The sequence below is a fragment of the Pristiophorus japonicus genome, chromosome 20, assembly GCF_044704955.1.
Source record: "Pristiophorus japonicus isolate sPriJap1 chromosome 20, sPriJap1.hap1, whole genome shotgun sequence".
NCBI lineage: Eukaryota > Metazoa > Chordata > Chondrichthyes > Pristiophoridae > Pristiophorus > Pristiophorus japonicus.
Window position 1 is genome coordinate 27,206,728 of NC_091996.1, and position 22,010 is coordinate 27,228,737.

Below are 22,010 nucleotides of genomic sequence, written 5' to 3' on the forward strand. Positions count from 1 at the left end.
TCAATATGATTTCACGACACTGGAAATCATCTCATAGCTCATTTAAGGGGGCGTTCTTCATGTGTAGACCTGGATAGTGAGTGTCACCAGCTTACTTGGCCATGGAGCACATCACAGTCAAGTCCAAAAAAGTCAGGCACAGCATCTGTGGAGAGAAGCAACAAGTCAACGGTTCAGGAAATGCCCTTCATCTGTAATAGTTTCTGCTTCTGGTGAAAGGCAATGCCTGAAACCGGTGACCTGCTACTTCTCTTCCCAGATGTTGGGCCTGACTTATTGCTTGTTTTCAGCACATTCTGGGTTTGTTTCAGATTTCCAATGTCTACAGTATTTTATTTTTGGTTATATGCAAGCCCAATTCTGTTCTCGCCTAATATCTATACCCATACATTGATTAGTAGTGGTCACTGTATACCATTCAGGAGGGAACATTAGCTGATATTTATCCCAGAAGTTGGGAGTATCTTTAAAGGGCTCCATCAGGGATGAACTAACTCAGCATGGACCATGGACGGAACTTGTTTTTTATGGTTTCATCATCATAGGCAGTCCCTCGAAATCGAGGAAACCTTGCTTTCACTCTAAAAGTGAGTTCTCAGGTGACTGTACAGTCCAATACAGGAATTACAGTCTCTGTCACAGGTTGAACGAACAGTGGTTGAAGGAAAGGGTGGGTGGAGAGCCTGGTTTGCCGCACGCTCCTTCTGCTATCTGCGCTTGATTTCTGCATGCTCTTGGCGACGAGACTCGAGGCGCTCAGCGCCCTCCCGGATGCTCTTCCTTCATTTTGGGCGGTCTTGAGCCAGGGATTCCCAGGTGCCGGTGGGGATGTTGCACTTTATCAAGGAGGCTTTGAGGATGTCCTTGAAATGTTTCCTCTGCCCACCTGCGGCTCGCTTGCCGTGCAGGAGTTCAGAGTAGAGCTTGCTTAGGGAGTCTCGTGTCAGGCATGCAGACGATGTGGCCCACCCAACGAAGCTGGTCGAGCGTGGTCAGCGCTTCGATGCTGGGGATGTTGGCCTGAGCGAGAACACGGACGTTGGTGCGTCTATCCTCCCAGTGGATTTGCAGGATCTTGCAGAGGCAGCGCTGGTGGTATTTCTCCAGCGCTTCGAGATGTCTGCTGTATATGGTCCACGTCTCTGACCCATATAGGAGGGCGGATATCACTGCACGGTACTGCACTGGGCAGTGCCTTTACCCACAAGACCCCATCAGATGTTCACATTGCTAAACCCCACCATCGGTAAAATATCACAACTGTTCTTAGCTTAAAACAGTCTGATTTCACTTTAATAAATTATTAACATACCATAAGCATTACTGTTAAGTGACATTTAAGAAAAACAATGGTTTAGATTAATGTTTGGAACCATTGAATAAAAATGGGATTGACCTTGATTTTCCTAATCTAATCTTGGACTACATTAATTCAGGCTCCTCCAACAATACAAAAAAGTGAAGTTGTTGTGCAGCCTTCTCTGTACAGCAGCATAAAAAGATAATATGTGATCTCTTTAATTAACAAAAGCCATCTTCTATGCTGGAACAGGTGCCTTTCCCTGGGTACGTTTTCAGGCAATATGACAGTTAACAATTCAGAATGGCCCGGTTGTGTGCACACTCTGTGAACTGAGCGACTGGGATCATGAAAACTAAGTTGACTACCAACAGAATCAGAGTCAGTGGCCTGCTGTGTCTGAAGCCTCCAAATAAAAGTACTTTGAACATTTGTGCATGCTGTGTGCCCACACGTTGTATAAGCTGGAGAACACAGTGCTTTTAAAAAAAAACAAATTATTATCTGGATTATTTATCACGTGCTTTAACTTCTCTTGAAACAAAATGGGGAGCAATCACACAGCAAACTTGAATGATAATGAACAAAGTATATACTAAGAGTTTGAGTTTAAAACCTCTTTAATACCACAGACCGTTTATACTTTTATATTCAAAGTGGCTCTGTAATTTTAATGTGTTCATTCTTTTGCCAAGAAAACTGCTCGATTTATAGGCAACAGCAACCTAAATATAACCTGGCAGATCAATAGGCCCTAAATCGAACGGGGTAGCAGTTTCATTCCCATTAATTGGTATGGTGCTTTCCCCACTAGTCAGAAAAGTCTGGGGAGGTCAGAAATGGGGGGTTGTGCAGTCTCTGGCACATACACAATTCTTTTTCAAAAAGTTTTTCCAACCCGAGACTTGTCTGATCACTGCAGAAGTTCTGTGCTGGTAATTGTGAGTGAAACCAGGTCAGTAAGGGGAGAGCAAGTGGGCTTCAGACTTTTGTCACTGCTATCTTTGCTTTGGGCCTCAAGCTGTTTACAGGGCCAGAAAATTTAAGTCAAAGAGTTATTCTTGTGTATCCGACTTCGACAAATCCTCAAAACTGCAACATTTACATTGGAACCAAGCAGTCCCCGAGTTCCGGGTTAACCGCAGTCTGCTACAATAAATGGAGTACAAATGACTGGGGAACAATCTACTTTTGTTTTATTTAAACAGTTTTTTAATCTAACCGGTCAATAATTTTTTAATCCATTCTAGAGATGCGGGCTTTGCTGAAAGGGCATTTTATTGCCAATCCCGAGTTGCCTGGAGGTGATGGGCCGTCTTTTTGAATAAATACAACTGAGTAGCTGTCTAAGCTGCTTCAGATGGCAGATAACTCAACCAACATTAGTGCGGGAATGGAATTAGACCAGTAAGGGCGGCAGGTTTCCTTCCATAAAGGACATTATTTGGATTTTTACGACAATCCGGCAGATTCCTGATCACTTTTACGGATTGATTTCCAATTTTTTTTTAAACTGAATTCAAATTCAATTGATGGGATTTGAACTCACATTCTGGATCATTAGGCCTCATGGATTACAAGTCCAGTAACAGAACCACTACACTACCATTACCTAGTGTAAATGCTGATGTCATAAATCAGGAGTACAAAGCTCAAGTTGATTTAGCTGCCTCGAGTTTAGGTTCTGTTGCCTGGTGCATGTTACTTTTTTATAGTTAACATTGTTTAATGTTATGTTGTGGTTTTATTGTATTTTGGTCTGTTTTGTACCTGGAAAGACCTCCTGTGCTGACAGTAACTGGCAGTGTGTGAAGACATTCCCACAAGGAAGTTGAAATGTATTGAGAAATAACCTGCTATTGACAACCAGCCAATTGTGTCGCCAGTATTTTTTTAATAATGTTTTAAACAGAATTTAATTGTAGAAAAGTACACTGGGAAAGCAAAATAGCCCTATCTGCGCATCCAAGAAATGGATTAAAAAGAACATGTAAATTGTTGCAGAAAATATAAAATTAAAGGCTAACAAATTAGACTATAGCCATTGTGTCGTGGCACATTTCTGTGTTGTTTCCCAGTGCCTTGTGTCAGTAGTGCCAGTGCCTTCTACAGTATAAATATTCACTATTCCTGATGCCCTGCAGGACACTCATCTGCTTCTGTATAAAGCATTTTCCCTCACAGGCAGAGTGTCTGTGGAACAGATGAGACAGTTTATCTACAGCCAAAACACAGCAGATATGGTAGTCTGCTGCAACTCTTGATGCAGGTCATCTCCCATGAACTTGAGCCATCAGTCTCTATTTTTACTCGGAATATTTAACAGGGGCTTGATCAGAATAAAGATCATCAAGTAAGATGCCTGTGATTCTTCTTCAAATATGGCTGCACATGGCTGCTAAGATTCAAATGCACGTTTAATGGTCACATTCACTTATAAAAGGATTCATTTTGTGAGCTGTATCCAGCACTTTAAAAAAAAAAACAGTGGCACTTTTAGTGACTAGTGCTCCTATATATTCTCATACGGAGTATTTGAATACTTCCCGTGTTTCACACAATTTTAATATTTAGTTATATTGGCTTAAATTCATGTGCTGCCCCCACAAAAAAACATATTGCTGAAATGTTGTTTTGTGGTTCTATTTCTAATTGCAGTAGATAATACTATATCCTGTCCTTGGGAGCCATCCACACAGCGAGTTATCGACAGGGTCTTTTATGGTTTCTCTATTAGTGAGGGAGCCATAAACAATGTGTGCGATACAGAGGGAGTTCTGTGTTTTGGTTTTTAATGTTTATTGGTGTTCTCTAATGATCTGTCTGTACTCAGGTTTTTCATTAATCTTAACAGTTTGTTGGTTCATTTGAATCTCATGACTGTTATACCAGCTGGATTTGGGACCCTGAAAAACCGGATGCATATGTGTACGAGGGGACATATATGTGTGCATAGCATGCAGAAGGTGTGTGTGTGTGTGTGTATATATATATAGTGTGTGGGAGGATTGCATGAGCGTAGTATGTAGGTGGGGTATGTGTGTGCATGGTATGTGGGCACTGGTAGGTGTGTGTAGAGGATGTGTGTATATCATACAGGATTGACAGGGTTTGTGATAGTTTATGGAAAAATACTTGGATTTATATAGCGCCTTTCACAACCACCGGATGGTCTCAAAACAACAGCAAATGAAGTACTTTTGGAATGTAATCACCTTTGCAATGTAGGAAAGAGGAAGGTGGACATGGTTGTGTCATGTGCTTGTGCGTGCATGTGTAGTTTGTGTGAGGGGGAATGTGTTGTGTGGAATATCAATGTTTAGAAATTGGAAAGAGACAAACACCAAATCAAATCAAAGATCCAAGTATCTATTACTCTGTAAAAATAGTGAATGTATTTGCTCTATTAGGCTGAATTTTTCTTTTTTGCCTCAGGTAATTTATGATGATGCAATATCCACGATGCAATTTTTTATTGAAAGAAATGGTGGTGGTGGATGGCCCCAAACATTAGTTTTCCCTTACCATAGCAGCTTACCTTTGTAATCCTCTCCATCAAGTAAACTGCTACTAACCACAGCTGGCAGATTAGAGTGACATGGTACTCTGGGACTCTCTTACTATGATCACTTACTTGAGAGAAAGACTCCTGCTATCTTTGCTACATTGCTGCTCTAGTTTATGTTTTTATAAGTATAGCGATATTTCTTCACTTCTGCAAACGAGAATTTTCTAAGTCTGAGAACCGAATGTTTTTAGTCCGAAGTCGAGTAGAATACAGAGTTCACACTTCCACCACTGTTATTTGAACTGGTATTCTGCACAGCTAGTGCAAGAGGATATAGTTGTGCTTAAAAATTCATCGTGTGTCATCTGTTTATCAGAAATTAAATATTCCTTAATCAAAATCACAGCCTTCAATTGAGGGAATCAAGAAAGGTTAATAAGTGAGTCAAGGGTTATGAGGAGCGGGCGGGGAAGTGGAGTTGAGGCCAAGATCAGATCAGACATGATCTTATTGAATGGTGGAGCAGGCTCGAGGGCCAAATGGCCTATTCCTGCTCCTATTTCTTATGTTCTTATGAGACCAGTAAATTCAACAGGATGTAAAGGACATTTGTTACTAACCTAAGAACTTATACACTTTTTTAACAACACCCAAGCTGCATGCACTTGTACTAGTTAACATTTTACATCCAGTTTTTCCTTTTCAGAAATCAATACCACCAGATGCAGAAGATGTCTAGATTTCCATTATAACCAGAGACAATGACATCCATCCACTTATACACCAGTTGCTGTTCCAGCAAGTTTGCTCTTTTCATCATCATAAATTACCTGAGGCAGATGAAGTACAAAGTTTTATTGTTGGTTGTTTATTGATTGAATTTGATTTCTTGCCAAATACTTGAGAAACCAGTTCTACTTTTCAGCATAGTCGATTCCACGGATGTGAAAGTTATATGAACACAGCGCACAGTTAATAGGCACCCTCTTAATAGGAATATTAATTTCTAAGAAACTTTGTCTTTGACACCAAAACATTCTCCAACAGCATTTAGCTTAAGCAAATAATTTCCTTGTCAGCAAGTGCTCCCATTAACAGACTTATACTCTGGTTTGAATGCACTTTTCAAAAGCTTCTTTGCAAATAGTAGCTTATGGAGAGCCCAACCAAATAAACTGCACAATTTCACATACCCTTCTATTAAGCAAATACTCAAGATTAATGAATAAAATTTAATAGAAATCAGTTAGTCACTCAGCAGGAATTAACTTTTCAGCACATCTTTTTACAGATGACCTTTTTTCAAACCCTAGTTGAAACAATTGGAATAATATTAATTAATTAGCAAACCTCAAGCCCGTTTCTAATTATGCCTCTGAAAGTTCCTCTAGAGGTTAAGTTGATCATTATGTCAAAAATAGAACAGAAGCCATGAATAGTTAAAGCACATTCCATTTAACCCTCAGCCACACCGCTTTAAATATATTATGAGCTGGAATATTGATACGCAAGACTCAGAGTCGTCCAGGATCACGGTTTGTGTCACCCGAACCAACACATTCCATCATTCTGAGTTTAGAAGCAAGCCCAATACCCATAACACCTAGCAAGCACCTTGATAGGTATAAATAGAGTAGGTGTCATGCCCAGTCGTAAAATATGATTTATATGTCCACAAGTGAGGCTGACTGGATAACTCATGAGCGACAAAGTCACAAATGAATTATGGTCAGTCTCACAAGTGGAAACACAAATCATGTTTCACGATGTCTCTGACATATTTGATTTATATCATTGATTTACCTTATTATTTTTAATTTTTTGCGTGTGTAATTTAAAGAAAAATCTGTTACGTTAACGGAGATTGTTTTGCAAGGAAATGTAGGTTTAGTATGTCCTCTTTCATCAACTCTCCAATAGGGTGATTGACCACCATCTTGAAAAACCCCAAAACAGGAATTAAGTATTGCATTTACAATTCTGCCTGATCCTCAAATAAATTTACCAAAGTGTCACATAGCAAACATGAACTTTGCGAATCTCAGTATAAACATACAGAAATAAATTAGTGGCTCGTCACAGTATGGAATTAAAAGTTAACCTTCCTGCGTTAGAAGTAGTGTCTGACATTACTGCGGTAAAGCACTAAATGTGTCCGAAATGCCTCACTTACATGCTGTTGTATGAAGTGAAAAGCATGGACTGAACAGTAAATATCAGCATGTATTTCTGTGCAGTTACATCATGACACAGAGCTAAAGATGACAACTAGTTCCACGAGCCACTGGTGAGGTGAGCTCTTTTTGGGAAAAAGTCTGTCCATTTGGACAGCTCTTTCACAGGCACAACGAGCCAAATGGCCTTCTTCTGTATTGTAAGATTCTGTGATTTCTTTTAACTGCAGGTGGGGCACGTTAGATGCAGTGATTGGGTGGCCTGCAGAAAATAAATCTCAGCCCCAATACCTGAACAATTGAGTCTCTAAATATATATATTTTTAAACTTCACTTCCCAGATTAGTCATCTTGTATAAAGGCAGAAATTAGTTGATATGCAGCATGAATTCCACAAGTAAAACAAAACCAACTGGACCATATTGCTATTTTACACAGGAACACATTTCCACACTGTGAACATTTATTTCAGGAGCTTTAGGGATGGCCAATTCATTGCACAACGTTATGATTTTTGTGCTTCATAAATATTTACATTTTTATGCGATATTCAATTAATGTCAGTAATTTGCAATTGTTTTGCATAATTGAAAATATTTGCTTCATGAAAAACAGTCAATCATTACTCAATATCTTTTGCAAATTTACATTTTTTGCTAATTGCTGACTATTTTTTCATCTAGTCCATTGTAATACTAAGTCAGAGAATGAACCAACTTAAACAAATAGCAACTCAACCATCAATTTTATAGATTGTGAACAGATTTCTTCTAACAGAAAACATCAGCCACTATACCTAATCCATACCACTACGGTTGAATTTGAAGCATCATGTTGAATATAAAGATTTTCAATACAAAACCTATTATATAATAAAGGTTTATAAGCCATTTTTCCCATCCGTCTTCCTATATTTAATTTAGAGGTGGAATTTTCCTTTGGACTAAATTCAGAAGTTGCAACTCACCTGTGATACTGTGATGCTGCACTTCTTTGCCAGCTCTTCTTTGGCTTCTTCACTGGGATATGGATTGCTGAGATGCGAGTAAAAATACTCGTTCAAGACTTCTGTTGCTTGTTTGCTGAAATTGCGTCGTTTTCGTCTGAAAATGTGAGAGAGAGATTTTGATTTTTCTCCTAAATAAGCAATTGTATTTACCAATTTTAAATTTGGCATATTCTTCACACCTTATCTTCAAAAAGAAAATAAATGGATAAATCATGAATCATTACATTTGAATAAATCATTTAAAAGTATATTTCCTATTTTTCCCATTTCTGCTTTAATACACAATGCAGAATCAACACTCATTTTGAAAGTATTTGCAACAGTTTTTATATCTACATTTTTAGCTAAAAAGCCAAAAGTCCAGTGATGCAAAAAATACCAACCAACTGGTAAAAGAAAAACCAATGAACAATACCTCAAAGATAATGGATCAGAAAAGAACCATTAAACTGCACCTAGGCATATCTCCGAATGTAACTGAAGACACATCATCAGATATTCAAAGACAGCCAATACAACTGGCACCTCTTTAGGGCCCCTATTTTCCCCAAAGATTTCTGGCATCCACTTACCTGTATGCATGTTTTTCTCACCACCGTCAGCGCCAGGAAAAAAAACACTAGTCTCCCCGATCTGAAAGCCATTTATAGTGCCACGCTACCCAAGTCCATCTCTGGGGGCGGAGGTAACAATATGTGCCGAAAATTCACTGCTCATGCGCTTAAATTTTTTTTAAAAAGTAACCACTCACTGCGCAGAAAAAAAAAACTCTGTGCATGCGCTGTGAAAAACTTTCAGCACATGTAGGGTCTGTCTGGATCACCAGTGAGAATCTGTTGGTGAGAGATGGATTAGCAGATAGGAGATACAGCTTCAATCAGAAGATGGATGCAAGGGAAGGCCGCAGAGAAGGCAAAAGGGTCAGAGACGGAGAAGGGGAAGCTGTAAAGGCCAAGAGATTTCTCGCGGAAGAAATTGAGCCCCTGGTAGACATAATTGAGAGTAGATGGGAAGTTCTTGAAAACAAAGCGAGCTTCGGTAAAAATAAACTTAAATCCTCTGTACTCGCAAACATTTGGGACCAGGTTGCAGTAGTTTAATGCAATGTCCATTACCCCAAGAAGCGGTGCACAGCTCAAACAGAAGTGGCCGGACCTTGGACAAGCAGGGACTGTAAGTAATATTTTTATTTACATTTATATTTATGCGCTGCAATAACGTCTGTAAATGTGATTTGTGTGTGTATGCGTGCGGGTGCAGAAGGATCCTCTCTCCTAAAAAGTTCCATTTGCATCTTTGCAGAAAATGGTGTCACAGATCAACCGAGAACGGTCATAAACTAGAGGAGGTCAGGCAAGTAGGCTACAACAAACAGCCGTGGAGCAGAGGATAGCGTCAATGATTGAATCTTACAGGAGAAGACCAACCATCAACACGGAAGCTGGTCCAGTTTACCAAGAGAGGGTAAGCCCTGCAAATTGCACAGTCTGGGTTGGCTAAATGTTACGTACTGCGTGTGCTGGCTACACTTCTCCTTCCTCCCTACTGCTAACCAAGCATCTCAGTTATGTTTTGCAGATGTTGCGCATCAGGAGGAGACAGAAGGCGCACCTGAGGCAGAAGAAGAGCATGTTCAGGAAATCGCCGTTCTAGATATTCTACATCAGGAGAATGAAGGGCAGCAGGAAGATTCCGATACCGAGATGGTTAGACAGGAATTGGAGATGGTGAACCCCTCGAGGATTCCAAACCCTTTCCTGAGCGAATCAACCGACGGGACATTTCTAGGTGTGTCGTCTGAGGCTGCGGGTCCCAGTGTGTCGCAGCAAACCACACCTGTGAGACGTCGGAGGAGGGTGGAAGGGAGAGCTGAAGCAGAAACACAGAATGCAGAGAACATAGGACATCTCATGGGGATGAGTGGGGAGAACATCCAACTAACGAGATTGCTCCTGGAACCCTTCGGTGGGGCGAGAGTAGAATTAGCAGGACGGAAAGATGAAGTAGCAACACTGGCTGGAGGAATGGGTGAGGTAAGGGGAGAAATTGCGGGACTGTCATTAGAGGTGGCAAGACTGTCGGGACAGATGACAGAGGTAGTAGCAGCAATAAGGTGGCACACCCAGGCTGTCATTGCTGCCACAAACATTCTAACCCCCAGACCAAAGTCAGAGGTTGATCCACAGGCTGAGGATGATTCCGGAGGAACCTGGACCTTCCACAATGACACACGTTAGCTCTGTCCCCAAAGTAACCCAACAACAAGAAAAGCGCCATCAGAAAGAAAACAGAAAAAACCTTGGGGTGGGTGGCGAGGAAGCAGAAGTCTGCAACAACAGACACCCGCAGGGGTAGCGACATCAGCAGAGGCAGGAGTGGCGCACAGCACTAAGGGGGAGGATAGATGGCTTGTTTGTTTGGTTGTTCATTTAAAAGTTTGACACGAAATTTATTATAGTTATTAAAGTTAAAAGATAAGTTATGTTAAGCTAAGTATAACTGTGCTGTACAAATATTTAATAAACATATTTATTTTGGACTTTTAACCTGAATCCTGCACATTATTTTTTTAATCCAGCACTATAAAATCTTTTTGGATTATGTCACGGATTCGACAGGCCAAATGGCCTCCTTCCTTGTAACCTGTAAGTTTAAATGAAACAGGACATGTTCCAATACTAAGGTGTATATGGATCCTGACTTGTTCTGGATCACTGATATAGGCAACGCAGGACCATGGTGCAAGTATCAGTGACCCAGAACAAGTCAAGATCCATGAACACCTTGGTACTAGTATGTAATCTTGTAAAGCCGGGATTTACAAATGTAACCCAATTTGAGACAGTTAATGAATGGTCGGAGCCTGGTGGCACCAACAAACAGACCCATTTAGGCGGGATTCAATTTAGCGCACAAGTATTATGGTCAATTCATATTTGACCAGGCTCTTTGCAATAACTACTACAGAGAGTCCAGACATTTTAGAGATTCTAATAAGGTCTACACCAATCAACAAATTATTAATTTTAATCGGTAAGAACATCCTATTGGGAATCAAGTTGTCATTAGGTAGGCTTCAATACAAGGTAGTAAACATACTTATGTGGTCGGTCAGACCCAATTCTAGTGGATAAAAACATTTTTACACTAATAAAGTATCTCTTAAAATATTGTTTATTCAGGTCAACCTAAGCATTGCAACATTGTATTAAAACATTGAAAATTTAAGGGAGACTATTTAAAAAGAAAATTCAATGTCCAGTCTTTAATATAATTCACTGATTCTTATCAATGTGCCTGGAATATGTTGCACTGTCTTACGTGAAGGACCTTTGGCCAGGGATAGGAGTGGGCCAGCACCGATTTCTTGAAGTGAAGGTAGGGTTTTTACAAACGATCTTCAATTTGTCTATGTACGGCTTTCAAAAAAAAACGGTGGTGGGGAAAGTGGCCTTAATGGCCAGAAACGGCACGTAATCAGCTTTTTATTATACACCATGCCAGAATATATGGCGCTAAAAATTCTGGCGCTGGTAGTCGACGTCAGCGCCCAAACATTGGGGAAACTTAGAAATGCCCCACGTCAGAAAAATCGCTGGACGCCAATCCTGGGGAAAATAGGGGCCTATATTCTGCAAACAATTCACAATCTATATTAACGACTTGGAAGAAGGGACTGAGTGTAACATAGCCAAGTTTTCTGACGATACAAAGATGTGCAAAGAAAAGCAATGTGTGAGGAGGACACAAAAAATCTGCAAAAGGACATAGACAGGCTAAGTGAGTGGGCAAAAATTTGGCAGATGGAGTATAATGTTGGAAAGTGTGAGGTCATGCACTTTGCCAGAAAAAAATCAAAGAGCAAGTTATTATTTAAATGGAGAAAAATTGCAAAGTGCCGCAGTACTGCGGGACCTGGGGGTACTTGTGCATGAAACACAAAAGGATAGTATGCAGGTACAGCAAGTGATCTGGAAGGCCAATGGTATCTTGGCCTTTATTGCAAAGGGGATGGAGTATAAAAGCAGGGAAGTCTTACTACAGCTATATAAGGTATTGGTGAGGCCACACCTGGAATATTGCGTGCAGTTTTGGTTTCCATATTTACGAAAGGATATACTTGCTTTGGAGGCAGGTCAGAGAAGGTTCACTAGGTTGATTCCAGTGATGAGGGAATTGACTTATGAGGAAAGACTGCGTAGGTTGGGCCTCTACTCATTGGAATTCAGAAGAATGAGAGGTGATCTTATCGAAACGTATAAGATTATGAGGGGGCTTGACCAGGTAGATGCAGAGAGGATGTTTCCACTGATGGGGGAGACTAGAACTAGAGGCATGATCTTAGAATAAGGGGCTGCTCATTTAAAACAGAGATGAGGAGAAATTTCTTCTCTGAGGGTTGTAAATCTGTGGAATTCACTGCCTCAGAGAGCTGTGGAAGCTGGGACATTGAATAAATTTAAGACAGAAATAGACAGTTTCTTAAACGATAAGGGGTCATGGGGAGCGGGCGGGGAAGTGGAGCTGAGTCCATGATCAGATCAGCCATGATCTTATTGAATGGCGGAGCAGACTCGAGGGGCTGTATGGCCTACTCCTGTTTCTATTTCTTTTGTCCTTATGTAACATACTTTCGGGCAAGTGTAAGCTGAGGCTTTCAGTCTAGGACCTGCATCATGCTAAAAATATATTCATGTCAACAGCTTTTCTGTGGGACTCTTGACTCCACTATGACCAAAGAGGCAATGTGCCTATGGAGACACTTGTTCTTGTGCCATTCAGGATTGCTTTTTCTGTGACTCTGGGGAGATGAGATGGAGGGTGCCATACTACGGAATGCTGCATCATTCCCACAGTGCATTACCCCTTTGGTTTCTCTGCAGTGGTACGATGAATGCTCACTCCAGCACAGCACACAGAATCTCCCTGGGGTAACATTCATCTCTCTATTGTGTGACCACTCTTATTGCCTTGTTTACGCACTCTCCCCTTTGAATAAATCACTTTTAAAATGCACATCTGCTCAATTTAACTTGTATAAAGTTATCCAAATTCTCTAAAGACGTCTTCCAACTGTTTCTAATTACAGTATTATAATTTACCACACCTGCAGATGACCTGGCTGCCAATGAAATTACTTCACTTTGTTTCAGCCTCTAACTGTCTACAGGTGCAAGGTGTGCTGCATTAAGACAATCTGTACATGCAACAAACCAGCAGAGATCTTGATCTGCAGTTTAAAACTGAGTTACACCAGTGTGACCAAGGCTTTCAAATGCAGGTGCTTGTAACGGTGACTATAACAGTGCTGTTGTGCACAATCTTCTTCGAGGAGAACTTCACCTTGTAATGTTGTGGTGGGGGAGATCAGTTAGTGGGAAACTCTGCTGCTGAGGTCTGAATTTGTGATTGAATGTGAACACATCGGAGATGAAGAAGCCATTCCATTTAAAATTAGTACATTGAACTATAAATGGAACTATGCAAAATCAATTTATCATTTGCAAGTGCAAAAGCACAACGATTTAGTTCTCGCCCTTTTATCTATAAAAAAGTACTATACTCTTCCTTCTCTTCTTCGGCAATGCAAAGAACATAGACATGGCCTTTGGAAATCATTGAAATTAAGTCCAAATATGTTGAGATTGGAATTTGTTTTTGAAATATGAGAGCTGAAAATGGTTTTTATTAAGAAGATAAGAATTAGGAGCAGGAGTAGGCCATTCGGCCCCTTGAGCCTGCTCCTCCATTCAATGAAATCATGGCTGATCTTCTGCCTCAACTCCACTTTCCTGCACTATCCCCATGATTCCCTTAATATCCCTTTATTATTATATCCAGCCATTTATTCAGAATCATCAAGAAAGGATAGACTAGAGAAGATGGGGTTGTTCTCTTTGGAGCAGAGATGGTTAAGAGCGGTGATTTGATAGAGGTGTTTAAAATCATGAAGGGTTTAGATAGAATAAATAAAGAGAAACTGTTTCCAATGGTTGAAGGGTCGATAACGAGAGGGCACAGATATAAGGTAATTGGCAAAAGAACCAGAAGCGACATGAGGAAAAGCTTTTTCACGCAACGAGTGGTTAGGATTTGGAATGGACTGCCTGATAGGATGGTGGATAGAAATTCAGCATTTTTCTCACCATTTGGAGAAAGAAACTGTTCTTATATTCAGGTTCCGGAGCTCGCATTTTCCTGCACAATAATTGGTTACTCGTCTCCTGGGTTTGCATTCTATCAGAGGAGATACATGTGGACTGTGCGCAGCAAGTGAGAAGAGGTTCGGGTCTGCTTTAGAGTGTCAGCTTGGCTTACTGGTAGCACTCTCACCATTAAGCTGGAAGAGCGAGTTCAATTCCCACTCCAGGAATTCACCACAGAATCTTGGCCGATACTTGAGTGCAGTACGAAGAGCGTGCTGCATTGTCAAGTGATGCTGTGTGCCTGTTCAAATGCAAAACATTCCCATCACATTTTTTCGAAGTGCAAGGGAGTTTTCCAGTTATCCTGGCCAACATCGCTCAACCAACAGCACCAAAACAGATGAACTGATCATTCATCTAATTTCGGTTTGTGCGACTTTGCTGTGCACAACATGGCTGCCACGTTTTCCTAAAAAAATTCAATGACTATACTTCAAAAGTAATTTATTGGATGTGAAGCACTTAGGAATGTCCTGAGGGCATGAAAAGTGGCATATAAATATATGTTTCGATCTTTAGACAAGCTATGTTTGAGACGTGTGTTTGATGTTTGTGCGTTTTGAAAATTAATTTTAACCTCTGACTTTTTCTCAATTTAGAGAAGTGCACTAGTATCAGGATGTATTTTTATCCCATGCTTCTATCAATAATATATTCAATTTGTTATGTACATCACACACTGTTGATTTGGGCATCACCATTCTGTGACCTGCAGCTGCAAACCACTCGATGAAGCTTCATCAGCTCCAGAAACTTCAGATGAACTAATAATATTTAAAACTATTTTTGCCAGGATATAACTTATTTTTTGGACCCTATCTTTGAAATGACATCTGAACTGGAACCTGTACCCTCAAGTGGAAAGCCCCTTTTTCTGGTCACATTTCCCTTCTCGCGTGCGCACAGTCTGTATGGATAGTACTATTTTCTATACTCTAGTTGGGGTGGTGGGTGATTTTTCTTTTCTTCTTTCTCTCTTCTGTTCAAAGAAAATTACTTTCTAATATATACTTTTAAAATCTGAAACAACTGACGTAGCTTGTTTTCCAAAACAATGCCTCACAATTCTTGTGCACATGAAAGAATTTGCTCAAAACACGTAAACGGGACATAAGCAGCTCAGGAATCAAAAATACAAGAAATACGCAGGGGGTAAAAGGTTTATAATAAATATATTTTAGTGTTTAGATTCTATAACAGAATGGTTTAGTCTGCGCTGTAGGAATAGTGCTGCCTTTTTTTATTGGAATGCAGTAATTATTTCACTGTGCAAAGCTAGCTTTAGAAATTGCAGTTTAATGTTTAATGCTGCATTCATGCTGTCGCTCCTGGTCTCAGACTGTTGGCTTTAGTATCAGTTCCTATTTACACTGGCTGGCTGGAACTCCAATTCTCCTGCCCAGGAGAGAACTTGGAGCATGCTTGGTTACACGCCTGCACCAAGTGCCTCTCCCAGGAGTTAACATTTTAAATGTTTAGAGAAGTGCGGATGGCAGTGTCTGCACTCTGTGAACATTTAAATCAACTCCGTGTAGGTTTACAAAGTACTCCAGAGATCCAAGGATTCCCCCGGGGGACATTTTAAACCCATTGTGGAATTCCAATGCATGCACCCTAAAATATCCACCTTAATCAAGTTCAGTACAGAAGTAATATAAACACAAGGATACGGTTCAATTGCCTAAACTATTTTTTTTATAAATGAACACGCTGTAAAAGTACACTTTTTAAGAAATATTAACTTTTACTCGTTTGTGAATTGTTCAGATTGCTGTCAATTTGTGTCGTCAGGTCACATGACTAAGTGATGTCTGAAACCTCCCCATTTGTGTTGCCACATATTCAGCTCCTTCAAGTATATGTGGCAATTACTAACTTCTTTCTCACTCTTTTGAGGTAATTAGAGCTACGCTCCATAATGTTCAGCATTCAAATTGTTAGCGTTTACTAAGATCTGCAAAGCTTGAAGGAACAAATTGCAATGAAACATGCTCATCCAAGATGAACATTTTAAATCACTACACAATTTCCACAGCCGTTCACATCACTATTTTTATAAGAACTAATTCAAAAAAGAAATTCTTGAAATTCAGTGGATCAGGAGTGATATTCTGACAAACTTCCAAGAATATTCCTCACCCTCAACTTCCCAACATCTCTCACTTTTTAGAAGCTCCAGTTCATAGAGGATGGATTAAGAAACACTAGCCAGGAGAGCATTGGAATAGTCAAGTCTGGAGGCAAAAATACATGGATGGGTGTTTCATCAGTAGGTGAGCTGGGGCAGGCACAGACAGGCGATGTTATTGAGGTGGAAGTAGGCAGTCTTTGCGATGGAAAGGATATGGGAACATAGCTCATTCAGCCACTCGAGCCTATTTCGTCATTCTATTAGATCATGGCTGATATGGATTTGGAAACTCAGTTCAGGGTCAAATAGGACGCCGAGGTTGGAAACAGTCTGATTCAGCCTGAGACAGTGGCCAGGGAGGGAGATGGAATCAGCGGTGAGGGATCGGAGTTTGTGACTGATGCTGAACACAAATGGTTTTGGTCTTCCCAATGTTTGGGCCCAATTTCCCCAACCCCTTTTTTCGGTGCATCGCTGGAAAGGGCACCCAAAAACTAACTCACGATTCTGGCCGCTCTGCTGTGTGTCCCAGATCCTGGCGTGGCGCTCCTCGTGGGGAGCAGACCTACAGCTCTGCGCTGATAACAGTGCCGGCAGCTGCGCGCATGCGCAGTAGAGCAGTCGCGCACGCGGAGTAGCTCCGTCCCATGATTGTGATGCCTGCAGAACGCGTCCAATCCCTATCCCAGGCCGAATGGTCTGCCGCACAGGCCGGCCGCTGAGGGCTGCAAGAAACAGGTTAGTGCGACTGAGTTTTGATCGGGGCAAGAGAGAGGGGGGGGGAGAGGTTGGTCGTCTTTGGCTGCAGTCTAGTGGTTTGGACCAAGGATAGCTTGTCGTGTAGCGACGTCGCTTGCCATGCTGGGCTGGCTTTGCGTTCGTTTGGTTGAGTGGCGGTCTTGTCATGTTAAAGAAGCATATATACAGTGACAGCCATGTGCTTAACCTACATCCCATCCCGTGTATTAATAAATAACCATCAACATGCAGTTAGGTTGTATTACAAATAATTTGTGTGTGAAGCTCTTTGAAGATGTCAGTGTGCAAAGATGCTTAGAATCATAGTGCTGTGTGTTGCGCTGGACCTCTGTGTCCTTCCACACTTGCCCAAGGCAGTCCGATCTCCGAACTCCTTTCGGGGCTAAATGGAGTAGTCCCTCACGCGCGGGAGCCGAAGCCCCATGCCTCTGCCAGATTTCAGGCTACCGTTTTTAAAGCCCGACCAAAAACCCGAAAAATGGCCAAAAAGGGAAAAAGTTCCCACCTGAAAGGGGTTGAAAGTCGGCAGCTGCGTTCTCCCTCCCCTATCCCAGGCCGAAGGGACTCCCACACGGTCAGCCATGCCGAGTTTAGTTGAAGGTAGGATTTACTTCAGCTCTTTATTTGTTCATTTAATTATTTACATCAGTTCTTTAGTTTTTATTGAATGGTTAGTACTGCTTGTGCTTTGTTTGATGCTTGGGAGTGCTTGAAATGTTGTTACTTGCGCCGATTCCTAAACTGTAAGTAAGGTCTTTCTGTGCAGACAAAAGTGGACACATACACTGCCCTAAGTTAGTTTAGTACAACTTTTTTTCTGGCCAAATTAAAAAACCGAACTAACTCACTTACACTGGCACAAATTAAATGGCCATATTTGCAACTAAAAAGATACACCAGAAAAATCAAGTTACAGCAAAAAAAACGGTGCAACTCATGAGGAAATTTGGGCCCTAGAATCGGAGGAAATGATGGTTCATCCAGGACTGGATGTCGAACAACAGTCTGATAACACAGGGGCAGTGGAGGGGTCACAAGGTGGTGAAATGGCGTTGGGTGTCGTCAGCGTGCATGTGGAACCCAACGTCAGATGATGTGGTCAAGGGCCAGCATGTAGATGAGAAATTGGAGGAAGCCAAGCATAGATGACGGTAGTGGGACGAGAAAAGAAGCCATTGCAAGAGATTCTCTGGCTGTGACTGAATAGGTAAGAGTGGCAGTAGGAGAGGGCAGTCCCACTCAGCTAGACAACTTAGGAGGGGCGTTGGAGGCAGATGGTGTGATCAACCATGTCAAAGGCTGCAGACAGGTCGAGAAGGAGCAGGAGGGAGAGTGCACCACAGTCACCGCGGATGCCATTTGCGGCTTTGATTAGGGCATAAAATGTATATAGAGACATTCGGAATGGTCTCTGACATGCAGCAGATGACAAATCAGTTGGAGGCGTCCTTTACCCGCATCTGCAACACCATGATGGATGCCTTTGCAGCACTAGGCCAATATGCAGTGGGCGCCCCCATGACAAAAGCCACAAGGACAGTTTTAGCTTCTGACATGCACGCTCAGAGTGCTGCCAAAGAGGTTTGCGTGCTAATGAGGGAAAGGCTGTCTCTCCTGGTTTCCCCCAGTCTTGGTGAGTTATTATAGACAACCATTTCGCAATGCTTTACTAATCTGATTGGTACCATTAGGTCTGCTTTCCTGCAGATTTATGATTGCATAGATCCAGTGCCCAGTACAAGTGGCATGGCGGGAATACAGCAGACATGGCAGAAAGGAAGTAGGGCCGGGGTGCCCTTGCAGCAGTACGAGGTGCAGGAGTAGGCCATTCGGCCCTTCGAGCCTGCACCGCCATTCAATAAGATAATGGTTGATCATTCACCTCAGTACCCCTTTCCTGCTTTCTCTCCATACTCCTTGATCCCTTTAGCCGTCAGGGCCATATCTAACTTCCTCTTGAATCTATCCAACGAACTGGCATCAACAACTCTCTGCGGGAGAGAATTCCACAGGTTAACGATTCTCTGAATGAAGAAGTTTCTCCTCATCTCGGTCCTAAATGGCTTACCCCTTATCCTTAGACTGTGATCCCTGGTTCTGGACTTCCCCAACATCGGGAACATTCTTCCTGCATCTAACCTCTCCAGTCCCGTCAGAATTTTATATGTTTCTATGAGATCCCCTCTCATTCTTCTAAACTCCAGTGAATATAGGCCCAGTCTCTCCTCATACATCAGTCCCGCCATCCCAGGAATCAGTCTGGTGAACCTTCGCTGCACTCCCTCAATAGCAAGAACGTCCTTCCTCAGATTCGGAGACCAAAACTGAACACAATATTCCAGGTGAGATCTCACCAAGGCTCTGTACAACTGCAGTAAGACCTCCCTGCTCCTATACTCAAATCCCCTAGCTATGAAGGCCAACATGCCATTTGCCTTCTTCACCACCTGCTGTACCTGCATGCCAGCTTTCAATGACTGATGTACCATGACACCCAGGTCTCGTTGCACCTCCCCTTTTCCTAATCTGCCGCCACTCAGATAATATTCTGTCTTCCTGTTTTTGCCCCCAAAGTGGATAACCTCACATTTATCCACATTATACTGCATTTGCCATGCATTTGCTCACTCACCTAACCTGTCCAAGTCACCCTGCAGCCTCTTAGCATCCTCCTCACAGCTCACACAGCCACCCAGCTTAGTGTCATCTGCAAACTTGGAGATATTACACTCAATTCCTTCATCTAAATCATTGATGTATATTGTAAATAGCTGGGGTCCCAGCACTGAGCCCTGTGGCACCCCACTAAGTCACTGCCTGCCATTCTGAGAAGGACCCATTTATCCCTACGCTTTGTTTCCTGTCGGTCAACCACGTCAATACATTACCCCCAATACCATGTGCTTTAATTTTGCACACTAATCTCTTGTGTGTAGCCTTGTCAAAAGCCTTTCTGAAAGTCCAAATACACCACATCCACTGGTTCTCCCTTGTCCACTCTACTAGTTACATCCTCAAAAAATTCTAGAAGATTTGTCAAGCATGATTTCCCTTTCAGGAAGGATAGAATAAAAGGAAAAGGAGGTGGGGTAGCATTGCGAGTTAAAGAGGAGATTAATGCAATAGTTAGGAAGGACATTAGCTTGGATGATGTGGAATCTATATGGGTAGAGCTGCAGAACACCAAAGGGCAAAAAACATTAGTGGGAGTTGTGTACAGACCTCCAAACAGTAGTAGTGATGTTGGGGAGGGTATCAAACAGGAAATTAGGGGTGCATGCAATAAAGGTGCAGCAGTTATAATGGGTGACTTTAATATGCACATAGATTAGGCGAGCCAAACTGGAAGCAATACAGTGGAGGAGGATTTCCTGGAGTGCATAAGGGATGGTTTTCTAGACCAATATGTCGAGGAACGAACTAGGGGGGAGGCCATCTTAGACTGGGTGTTGTGTAATGAGAGAGGATTAATTAGCAATCTCATTGTGCGAGGCCCCTTGGGGAAGAGTGACCATAATATGGTGGAATTCTGCATTAGGATGGAGAATGAAACAGTTAATTCAGAGACCATGGTCCAGATCTTAAAGAAGGGTAACTTTGAAGGTATGAGGCGTGAATTGCATAGGATAGATTGGCGAATGATACTTAAGGGGTTGACTGTGGATGGGCAATGGCAGACATTTAGAGACTGCATGGATGAACTACAACAATTGTACATTCCTGTCTGGCGTAAAAATAAAAAAGGGAAGGTGGCTCAACCGTGGCTATCAAGGGAAATCAGGGATAGTATTAAAGCCAAGGAAGTGGCATACAAATTGGCCAGAAATAGCAGCGAACCCGGGGACTGGGAGAAATTTAGAACTCAGCAGAGGAGGACAAAGGGTTTGATTAGGGCAGGGAAAATGGAGTACGAGAAGAAGCTTGCAGGGAACATTAAGGCGGATTGCAAAAGTTTCTGTCGGTATGTAAAGAGAAAAAGGTTAGTAAAGACAAACGTAGGTCCCCTGCAGTCAGAATCAGGGGGAGTCATAATTGGGAACAAAGAAATGGCAGACCAATTGAACAAGTACTTTGGTTCGGTATTCACTAAGGAGGACACCAACAACCTTCCAGATATAAAAGGGGTCAGAGGGTCTAGTAAGGAGGAGGAACTGAGGGAAATCTTTATTAGTCGGGAAATTGTGTTGGGGAAATTGATGGGATTGAAGGCCGATAAATCCCCAGGGCCTGATGGACTGCATCCCAGAGTACTTAAGGAGGTGGTCTTGGAAATAGTGGATGCATTGACAGTCATTTTCCAACATTCCATTGACTCTGGATCAGTTCCTATCGAGTGGAGGGTAGCCAATGTAACCCCACTTTTTAAAAAAGGAGGGAGAGAGAAAACAGGGAATTATAGACCGGTCAGCCTGACCTCAGTAGTGGGTAAAATGATGGAATCAATTATTAAGGATGTCATAGCAGTGCATTTGGAAAATGGTGACATGATAGGTCCAAGTCAGCATGGATTTGTGAAAGGGAAATCATGCTTGACAAACCTTCTGGAATTTTTTGAGGATGTTTCCAGTAAAGTGGACAAGGGAGAACCAGTTGATGTGGTATATTTGGACTTTCAGAAGGCTTTCGACAAGGTCCCACACAAGAGATTAATGTGCAAAGTTAAAGCACATGGGATTGGGGATAGTGTGCTGACGTGGATTGAGAACTGGTTGTCAGACAGGAAGCAAAGAGTAGGAGTAAATGGGTACTTTTCAGAATGGCAGGCAGTGACTAGTGGGGTACCGCAAGGTTCTGTGCTGGGGCCCCAGCTGTTCACATTGTACATTAATGATTTAGACGAGGGGATTAAATGTAGTATCTCCAAATTTGCAGATGACACTAAGTTGGGTGGCAGTGTGAGCTGCGAGGAGGATGCTATGAGGC

At 42.0% G+C, this 22,010-nt stretch overlaps 1 protein-coding gene across 5 annotated transcripts in view; it reads right to left on the reverse strand.

Annotated features, from left to right (window-relative positions):
- The window catches only part of pbx3b (pre-B-cell leukemia homeobox 3b), a 180,981-nt gene that overhangs the window by 12,935 nt on the left and 146,036 nt on the right, over window positions 1-22,010 (reverse strand). For all 5 annotated transcript variants that reach the window (XM_070862636.1, XM_070862639.1, XM_070862637.1 and 2 more), the window contains exon 5: window positions 7,950-8,085. In XM_070862636.1, the coding sequence (XP_070718737.1) occupies window positions 7,950-8,085 (136 nt within the window). The remainder of the gene's footprint in view (window positions 1-7,949; window positions 8,086-22,010) is intronic.